General features: G+C 40.1%; 1 protein-coding gene across 1 annotated transcript; it reads left to right on the forward strand.

Annotated features, from left to right (window-relative positions):
* Positions 1 to 3,851: 3,851 nt before the first annotated feature.
* On the forward strand, positions 3,852 to 8,024 carry upk3b (uroplakin 3b). Its single transcript, XM_067257247.1, has 6 exons — positions 3,852 to 4,041; positions 4,867 to 5,034; positions 5,240 to 5,471; positions 5,570 to 5,652; positions 5,799 to 5,928; positions 6,042 to 8,024. Exons 1-6 carry the CDS (start codon positions 3,978 to 3,980, stop codon positions 6,274 to 6,276), a joined length of 912 nt encoding a protein of 303 aa, XP_067113348.1. The 5' UTR covers positions 3,852 to 3,977; the 3' UTR covers positions 6,277 to 8,024.
* The last annotated feature ends 2,421 nt before the right edge of the window (positions 8,025 to 10,445 follow it).

The raw sequence follows: 10,445 nt of genomic DNA on the forward strand, positions 1-10,445 counted from the left end.
TCAGTCGTTAAAATAAACATTACTCACAAATACATTTTTGTTGTAGGATTTATTATGACATTACATTACAAGTAAACGATTTGTTGGTGAAATTATCATTACCTGTGGTTTCAAACCAGTGTAGCTCACTGCAACGCTGTAGCCTACACGACACACTACAAAAACATCTACTAGTACACAGCTGTTTAGGAAGTCAAACGGCGACAGAACATGTTCGGCACTCCCCTTACTTAAACCAAAAGTCTTTCAATAGGTGAAACTATCTGACTACTAACCTGAACTTCATTGCCACAGACTAAACTTTGTCAATCTGTTCATGAAAATAACTAATTTCAGCCTAAACCGTACAACGGAACGTTAAATCGAATTCAACCAATGCAATCGCTACCAAGACGAACACAGCAGTAGTCTAGTACTGTACTGTAGTAGTAGAATTTACCGGGGCAGCTTCTCCACACAGGGATATATCGCATTTTGCGTTGTTACTGACAATTATCGCTACCAGAGCCATAGAAAAATGGCTCTGATCGCTACCAGTGAGATTTTTATGAATGAGCGATTTTCCACTAAATAAATGTCAAGCTTATTTACGTTTTTGGGGGCATATTTTCAGTTAGCAGATGGTACTGTTTGAATCGCGATTCCATCTTCTACTGCCGGTAACGTCGTAGAATAATCTTCAAAGGGGGTTCTTTGAATGCAATATGAGTAGGCTAAATGCCTGAAAATATCACGAGAAGGGAAAACTTGAAAGGACGTTTAAATCATAGAGATTAGGTACATTTTTACACCGGTCTGCCAAATGTATTCGTTTGATTCAGCTATAGGCTGCCTCTTGCAGGGGAAATGAGAAGACATCTATTTCATTCAACACTTCACTCAGCGGTGTAGTGGTAAAAATAGAAGTGGGTAAACTATGAATTTTAATATTTATTTACAGGGTCGTCAAGCCCCCCCCCCCCCCGAGACGAGCTTTCACGTCTGTGTCGTCGTCCCCCCCCACGCATTGACCGGACCGTGAGACACACGCATTTCAGCCCCTTCACAGAGGCTTGACAACCCTGTTTATTTATTCATTTTTACGTTTCATTAGGCCTATTTGGATGGAACCGGTAAGGTTGGCTTGTATCTGCATCATCGTAATTAAAAGAACGTTAATAATAGTAGGCTAGCCGTTTGTCCCTAATCCACTACGTGTGTGTGCATACTTCGTGGATGCTGATTGGTGTCGCCGCCGCAGCCGCAACGCATTGATTGGAGGGTCACAGACCCTACCCAGCTAGAAACTGTACGTTCCCAGAACGTTCCCGTTGGTGTAAAGGACGTCGCCTTATAACCTTCCCAGAACGTCCCATATTGGTCTCAATGTGGAGTTCTTTAAAGGGTAGGAGGACGTTATTTCGGGGCCTTTCAGGACGTTCTGGGAACGTTTAGGGAACCATTATAGGACCTTTCCTCTGTATCAATGCTAACCTTTGCAGAACCTTTTAGTGACATATCAAACCTTCAGGGGACCAACCTATAATGTGTTTTCGGTCCTTATCCCGTTACCTGAACTACTATTGGAACAATATTGCTTCATCTTTATAGAAAATGAACACGTATAGGCTACATCAACTTTGATAGAAATATAAGGAGACCACCATGGGCTATTATCAGTACTGTAGCTACTTGATTCAACCTGGATTTTCGTGTGTGGGTATTAAAATGAAGAGATACAATTCAAGTTAATGATCTTTTATTATCAGACTGGATGTTGATGCCATCAAGCTCTTAAAAGAACTCCAACACAGAAAAGAGAGAACAACGGAACAGAGAAACATAAGTTTTGCCTACAGTTCCGCGTCTTGGGAGTCAGGTGGCTGAGCGGTGAGGGAATCGGGCTAGTAATCCGAAGGTTGCCAGTTCGATTCCCGGTTATGCCAACTGACGTTGTGTCCTTGGGCAAGGCACTTCACCCTACTTGCCTCGGGGGAATGTCCCTGTACTTACTGTAAGTCGCTCTGGATAAGAGCGTCTGCTAAATGTAAATGTAATGTAAATGTCTTCCATTGGTCTCCGCCGCCCCCCGAGTGCCGAAATTAGAAGAAAAAACATCCAACATCACTGTTTAACCAGAATGTGTTAGCCTATGTGTATGTATGCCTAGTTACTTATTACAATACAACGCTTTGACATAACATGCATATGTTTATTTTTCTCTATTAGCTAGCTACATCCCTTTAACATTTCTGACCAGTGTGTCGAGAGCTAGCTTACTGTACTGTACTGTAGCCGGTTGGGGTCCCTTGCGCTAGCTCTAGCTATAGCATAGAGTTCACTCAAACCTAGCTCATTACAGTAAATTTACACATTGTTGTAGGCATAGGCTACAAGCAATAGTTATCGCAAAACATTTTGATATTTTTCTACTTCCATTTACTTACCTAACAACGAATAATACTGCTCCTTCTAATGTGAAGATAAATGACGGTTTAAAAACTGAGCGCCTCTGACTCGCGAGTCTCTGGCTGCTCGTTATGGAACGTTCTTGCTCAAACAGTCAGTGATGAGCCGACGATGAGCCGACGTATCTGCGACGTTTGAAATAGAGCACAGAGATTAGAAGAAATCATTTGCCGATGCTTATTTTGATTTTAGTATGTGTTCTGATGACACATGTTATTAGTATATACCTATTTACCGTAAGCTTTCACATCTTACCATAAAAAAGCAACCAAGATCTTCCGTCCATCTCCTAATAGCCTCGTTTTGGTTTAAAATTGTATGACGCACGTGAATATAGCCAAAGTTGTATGTGACCATAAAATAACCAAAACAACGTTCCCCCAATGTCATACACAGAACGTCCCCATGTGACTATCAGGGAACTATATGGGGACGTTCTTTAAAAGTCCCAAATGTCATATTTGTAATGTTTGCGGTGTGACCACAAAATAACGAACATGGAACGTCTCCATAAAGTCATACAGGAAACTTTAAAAAAGTACGTACAGAACCAAATGAGAACGTTTTAAAAACGTCCCCAATGTTCTGTAAAGGTTTGGGACGTTCATCACATTTAGATAACTTTTAGGGAACGTTATGCAAAGTCACAATAACGTCCCCTCCTACGTGGGTACAGCGCAGATGAAATGATTCAGACTACAGCGTTTATATGTTAAACAACATGAAATTTAGTCTTTGGTGTTTTAAAATTACACCAAATTTATTTCGGATTATCCCAACGGCAGAATACGAGGCGCAGGGAACTTACATGTGCGCATAAACTCTATTTAGAGGTGGATAAACGCAATTTCTGCAATTTAGAGGTGGATAAACGCTATTTCCGAATTTCGGGAGGTGCGTAAACGGCGTTTACGTGCGTTTAGCCCCCATCCCTGACCACTCGTATTTTGAGTTGTAAATGAGCAGCAAAAAAAATATGCTTTTAAATCTATGTAATCTTTATAAATAATAAGTAGGCCCTATGCATTTTTATATAAAATATACAGAAATATCAGTTGTTAAAATGTCATTAAAAAACGGACCCCTGTGCAAACAACGCAAGCAAGCACACCCTACAATTTCCCCAGAAATTGTAACCTCTCTAGTTTTATATGTTGTGCAGGAGTAATGCAATATTCGATTGCAAAATTCTTCCATTTCCTTTTTGTAGCAAAAATATTCCTCTTAAGGAATTAAGTCAATACTTGGGAACGGTGACATTTGTCATCATGGGTGGTAGTTTTTATGTGTGTGAACCACCCAAAATCAAACAGATGTGTCAAAGGAGTAGGCTTGTCCAGGCCTGCAATGCACCTGTACACAAAAGCTGCACTATCCAAATCCACCTCTCAGCCCAACACTCCCTGAGTGTGATGCACTCTACCAAAAAAAAACCCCGGATGGGGTAGGGAATAATTTAACATTTTAACATTAACAAGACCAGTGACTTTCTTGAGAGCAGTGAGGCTGTGAAGTGTGCATGTGAAGAAATGGCATTCCTGTCATTAACCTACGTGGTACTGTGCCTTTCTATCCAGACTGGCATGGGAAAAAGTGAGTACCAATTTTAATATAAGCAATTTGTTATGATATTTTTACCCTGTTGATGTCAAAAGTATTTATTCCGAATGATTAAGGATATCTTTGAGAAGGAGATAGCAGCTTATTTTATTATTGCATTCCTGCAATGTTCATATGGAACTATTTAAAACAACACAGTGTTCATGTAAAGGCAACTGAAGTAATTTATTTATAATAAATGTAGCCAATTACAAATAAAAATAAAACATATTTTTTAATCTATGTGTTTCTGTTAAGTATGTTTCACAAGATTTCTCATATAAATCCCTTTTGTATGAATTGATGCAGTACAAAAGAATACATGACAACATTATAGTAATAATTTCAAAGAAATTAGGTACAGAACTGCTGTAATCAATTCTGAGGGATGGGTTTGAACTTGAAAATTACGCAATTGGCTTCACCAGAGACACACCCAAATAAACGGTACATACGATGAGAAAGAATCTCACTGGTTGAGCCAGTATTGAAACTGGCCTGTTATTCAACCCAACAGGTACACTAGGTTCTAGAAAGGAATTATGTGAACACAATTGAATCAATAGATGGATAATAGAGTTAAACATGAAAGGGATTAACAAGGTGGGGTTGGATTTGAGAAATAGTGACCAAACTGGATGTAGTTAGTAGACTGAAACAATTTTAAAATGAATGGATTTTCAGTATGTGTCATAAAAACTTGTCACAGTTTTTTAAATACTGTATGTTAGTTATGTATTTGAGGAATATTTAATGGTATATTTGACCAAAATCTACTACTGAGTTTCCTGTAAACATTTCTCATTTGTTCCTCTGCAGTTGAATTGGTGGACTATACTCCTATATTAACACCTTACGGCCTTTCTGGGAAATTGACCACAAACACAGCCACACTGACACAACCAAGCTGTTACTTTGACAACGTAACCAGTTTGCTCTGCAATTCTGTTCAGTGTGAAATATGGTTGGTGTCGGCAATAAATGAAGGTATTTCTTGAAAATCCTTTTTTCCAGGGATGAATTCAGAACAGTATTGAGATTAAATTGCAATGTTGCACTAATGGACAACCAATAAATAAATTAAATATCAATTTGGAGTTAAATACCTTTAGAACACGATTAAAGAATTTCAATGTTGTAATGTACACTTACAATGCACAATTAATTCACATTCAACACATTTCTACCATAGGAATAACCAATTTCGATGCCGACAAGACAAATCCAGACATTGTCAGCCTGTCTCCATATCCAACAGCCTTCTCTTCCAACTCTTCCAAAAACTATTTCCTAACCTTGGTTGGTGTTAAGATGGACTTTCCCTGCCCCCCCACCTCTGCAACAGGCTACTTTAGAGTTGGAGCTGAGGGAAGCTGCTCCACCATCAACTGCAATGGAGAGTTACCTGTTGGTTCAACTGCCAGGTAATATCCCCCCTTCTTTTATCCTAGTGCCTCCACCTTGGAAGGAAGTATAACCTGAAACTAAGAATTGTTTTTCAATTGTTATGTTTTGCTTCCAGATTCAAGTATCTCCTTATCAATCCATCAAATGGGACTGTTCTGGCAGAGAGTCAGTGGTCTGACGACATCCCTCTGTACTATAGTAAGGGAAAAAGTTGATATATTGACAATTATTTTGTTTACAAACTGAATCTATTCCATGCATCTATAATATCAAGCCAAGTATAATTTTTTTATCAACTCAGCATACATTTGAAAATTAAAATAACAACTTGTGTTCTTCTCCAGTGAAAGACCCAAGCACTATAAATGACAGCCTTGTAGGAAGGTGGGCATCCATGATAGTCATAATTTCAATCCTGTGTGTGGCTGTGGCCTTGCTGCTGCTACTACTTCTAGCTATGCTAATTTACGACTGGTGAGTGTTATAGATGGACCTTCTACACTGACTTTGTTGACTAGCATTCTGTAACATGTGACCAAACGTACTACAATGACTTGTCCTCTGTCTTTACTCTTATGTCACGACAGTTGCTGTCGGCAAGAGAAGCAGACAATCCAAAATTCTGACTCCCTGAGCATCCGCAAATATGACACTCACCACTTTAGGGACCAGGTCAATCCAGCCTATCAGGGCGAGATGGAGGGATTCTCTCGTCTCAAGGCTGAGACTCCCACCAGTAGCCAGAACCCAGTAAACCTCACTAAGCTCAAAAGTGGCTCTGACAATGATCTACCAAAAGCTAAACCTGCCACAGAATTATAGTGATATAGTGATGGTCATGTTGGGACTGTTTCTAATGTAAGGTTGTGTCATTGAATGCATTGGAGACAGTTTTGGTCAATGTTTATGGAATATATACAGTACAAATGTTTCTTATGAATAAAGGCGTAGGATTCACTTCAACCATTGGGGGGTGAGGTGGGGTGGGTGGGGGCACTATACGCTACAATTGGCAGGCATGCCATTATTGGGCGGGGGGGAGAGTGTAGGTCAATTAAAGGTAATCTCAACAATTGGGGGGAGGGGTGTCTCCCTGTCTCCCCCTGAGTCTGCAACTACATAGGGATACTAATAATACTCATTTATACTATACGTTTGTGTATTTCTTTGTATATGTCATCATAGCCTTACTAAATGTTCATGGAAGGTACTGATGTAGGGCCAGTAAAAATATGTTGCTTTTCCAGGAATGCACTAAAAATATACTTGCAACTATCAGCTATGACCAGCCCTGGCTACAAACCTGGGCTGCGTTTCCCGAAAACGTTGTAAGCCTAAATTGATCGTAGAATCCATCGTACAACGAATCTTAGTTTTACGGGCTGTTCCCAAAGACATTGTACTTAAAGTGTTTCTTGAAAATTCGTAGCTCTTGAAAGCGCATAGATTAGCCTACTCCTTACGAGCATGTTTGGGAAACGCATGTAAGAAATATCAATGGTTTCGTTTTTTGCTCAATCGTTGCTACGATCCATCGTTATCGGGAAACGCACCCCTGATAGGTAGGGGGAGACTGGGTATTTGCTTTGGCACCTGTTCACTGAATTATTGAGCTAAAGTTCTCAAACTTTAATACAAAGTACCCACATTTGTTTACTTCAAATGGAACCAATCTGCAACAATATGACCCCTTGAGTTGATATCAAATACATGATGTTCCTTTGATACAACCTACTCCACTATCAGGTTGGCACTACACATGCTGGGGTATGTTGTAACAATTAGAGGAGTTACAAAAAAACAAAAACAGAGGACACACCTCCGTTATGCTTCAAGAGGTTTCTTGAAATAAACTTGAGGCCAGTATTAGGCTGGTTGGCTCTGGACTCTTCACTGACAGGCTGAAGACAGGCAGATTTTATAAAGAAGGTAAACCAGTCATCTTCTTCTCATCCCATGTTTGTGGGTATATTATGTCATATATTCCTGCTAGTTGACATGCAAACTTTCTGACTTAAAACAAAGTGAGTACATACTGTAGACACAAAAAAAAATTCCTGGCACTTATGCTAGTTGACAATTTTACTCTGGTCTCCAGTGGCTAACCTGTAATAGGCTTACCTCACGTGGAGTCAGTCTGCAACACAGGTCTGCTGTCTGAGTCAAATTGTCAGCCAACAGTTCCTCCTGCATCTCAGAGAAAACGTTGTCGCTCACCCTACGCTGGGAAGATTACTGGAACCCTGGTCTCTCAGCTTCTGCAGTTATTTACAGTATCAGATCCCATGTGCCTTCACAACAGATCTGACTGACTACTGGTTTTTTAAGCATTGGCAGGCACATCTCTGTCAGTCTTTCTTTTCCACTGCCTAATAAACTTCAAAACGTAATTTCTGTAAAATTAGTCAAAAATTAAAAGTGTGAATTGGGATGTTCGTAAAACCTTTTAAAGATGTGGGACAACCACCCCAAACCATGTCAGGCATTGTTCAGCTAGTAGTTTGGTTTGAAATTATCAAGGGAAAATGCATCACATATTGTCTGAGAAAATAAAATGTAATCTCATAAAAGTCTTGTGATTTTATCTTCAATCTTATGATTACTAAATCAAATATAATATTGTTATAGTTTGTTTTACACCCGGTCTTCCCTACAAGCACAGGGTTGTAAAAACTTTACATATTATAGGGGTGTTACCCCTATAATATGTTGACACTGTCATATTTGCTGGGGGCATCTGTTTTGTGTTGTTTACCACCATCGAGAAACTTTGAAAAACTTCCGTGCGTCAGTCAGTTTGTCACCAAAGTAACCTACAGCTATGGGTCTGTGCGTAGAGTTCAACTTATTAAGAACATATTAAAAAATTTATCAAATATAATAATAGACCAGGTGCCTTGCAGTGTGTGTGTGGGGGGGGTGTTAGTAGGTGTGTTCGACTTCAGCCGGCTGCAGCCTTCAAGACTGACTTGAAGCAGTGCATTCTGGTTAGACTTTTTGTCCGACTTGAGACAACGTCGAGGCTAGGTCACTGTGACGTATCCATCAAAGTACAGTGAGATCGATTCGAGAACAGTCGGATGTGTTACCGAGCGCATTTTCTCAAGAGCAACTGCACGGGTTCTAATGAGGACACAGCTATTTCATGATTGTCCAGACTCACACACGGCCACTTTGACGCGTTTTGTATTTATTCTGACACCTTCAGTTTCGCCAATGCTCAAATCCGGACCAAACAGTTTAATTTAATTAAATATTTGTTGAAGAAAGGGTTTTAGTCCGCCTCTTCACTAATGGAAAGACTACGTTTAATTGAGTTCTGGTTGTATTATCAATCTGCAGGTTGGAGAAAGAGTTTAACATAGCCCAATATATAAAATGACAAATTTCAGTGCACTGGTTCGTGCAAGTTCTAATGCGAAAACAATTAGCCTACATTCTCAACCATGCAGTTCCTCAGCGATAAAGTATGGCTTGATTGGCCATGACTGACGTCAAAGCAGCAAACCACGAGTAGCAGGAATGTCCGACTTTAAGGAGGCGTTTTTAATTCCTCTCCGACTGCAAGCTGCAACTCTCGCCGGTCGATGTCGAATGCACCTAGAAGAAGAAGAAGTCTATTTGGCAACGTCACGGCTCGGTGGCGCGTAAACTCTCCATATATCTAGAACGGCCACCTCCCGTTGACTTATTTATTGGCCTGCACCTGTTTGAGAAGGATGAAGGGTACGGTGGTGAAAATAGTATTGAATTAAGTATTCCTTCTCAGCAGGGATATCCTAATTTGACATCTACCATGACTTTAATTTCATACCTATTTTGCCTCGGCTCACTTAAGCTTGGAGTTCGAACAGAGAGTAAGTTTCCGTCTATATTTCTTGACATTGTATTGAAAACGTGTAAAAATACGAAATTGTCATGTTTAAAATAGTAGCCTGGTTGACAATTTGACTAAATGACTAAATCTCTGTACTTACTGTAAGACGCTCTTATCCAGAGTGACTTACGGTAAGTACAGAGACATTCCCCCCAAGGCAAGTAAGGTGAAGTGCCTTACCCAAGGACACAACATCATTTTGCACGACCGGGAATCGAACTGGCAACCTTCCGATTACCTTGCCCGATTCCCTAACGGCTCAGCCACCTGACCCCCCCAACAATGTTTTACATTGTTTTTAACAATTTTGAGGCGTTGATGCAGATCCTAATGAATAATCAGTTTTTGGAATGTCCAAAAACTTTGTAAATTTGCTCTGACTTCTCGATAACCTAGGTAAATAAACACTCGACTTACAAAAAACCGTTGCGCCACCTACTCTTCTGGCGGTGAATTGTTTTCAGCACCCACAGCCTACTGAGAACCATAAATGCAGTCTATCCGTCCGTATCTGTCCGTATCCGTAAGCCTGTCCATCCGTAAACGGAGTCGGAAGTATATTGCGGCCTTAAGGCCGAATTATACTACTCCGACTCCGTTCCAGACAGACAGACAAACGGAGTCCGACAGATTCGTTGAATAAAAGTACTCTGAAGGCTGCGGGAGCTGAAAACAATTCACCGCCAGAACAGTAGGTGGAGCAAAGTTTTTGAACCAGAGAAAAGAACTAGAGAAGAACAATGTAAGCACTTTTGTAAGAAATTACTAAATTTCCCTTGGGATTAATAAAGTATCCATCTATCTATCAAGAACAGGCAGTTGCTCTGTTAGCAATATGAAAATTGCACTCATACAACTACACTTACTTTAGGGTGACCAGATTTGATTTTTGGAAAGGGAGATACCCTTTCCAAAACTTGTAAGGGCGTAATAGTTTGTGAAAGACCCAGAGAAAGACAAATATCCAACGAGGCAAAATCCCGGACAAATTTGGAATCCCTGCCGGACGCATTTTTTAGGTCTCGAAAAGAGGACATGTCTGGGTAAAAGAGGACGTCTGGTCACCCTAACTTAATTACTACCTATATATGCAGATTATTTAATTTAATATTCC

This window comes from Osmerus mordax, chromosome 19 (genome assembly GCF_038355195.1).
Source record: "Osmerus mordax isolate fOsmMor3 chromosome 19, fOsmMor3.pri, whole genome shotgun sequence".
NCBI classification, from domain to species: domain Eukaryota; kingdom Metazoa; phylum Chordata; class Actinopteri; order Osmeriformes; family Osmeridae; genus Osmerus; species Osmerus mordax.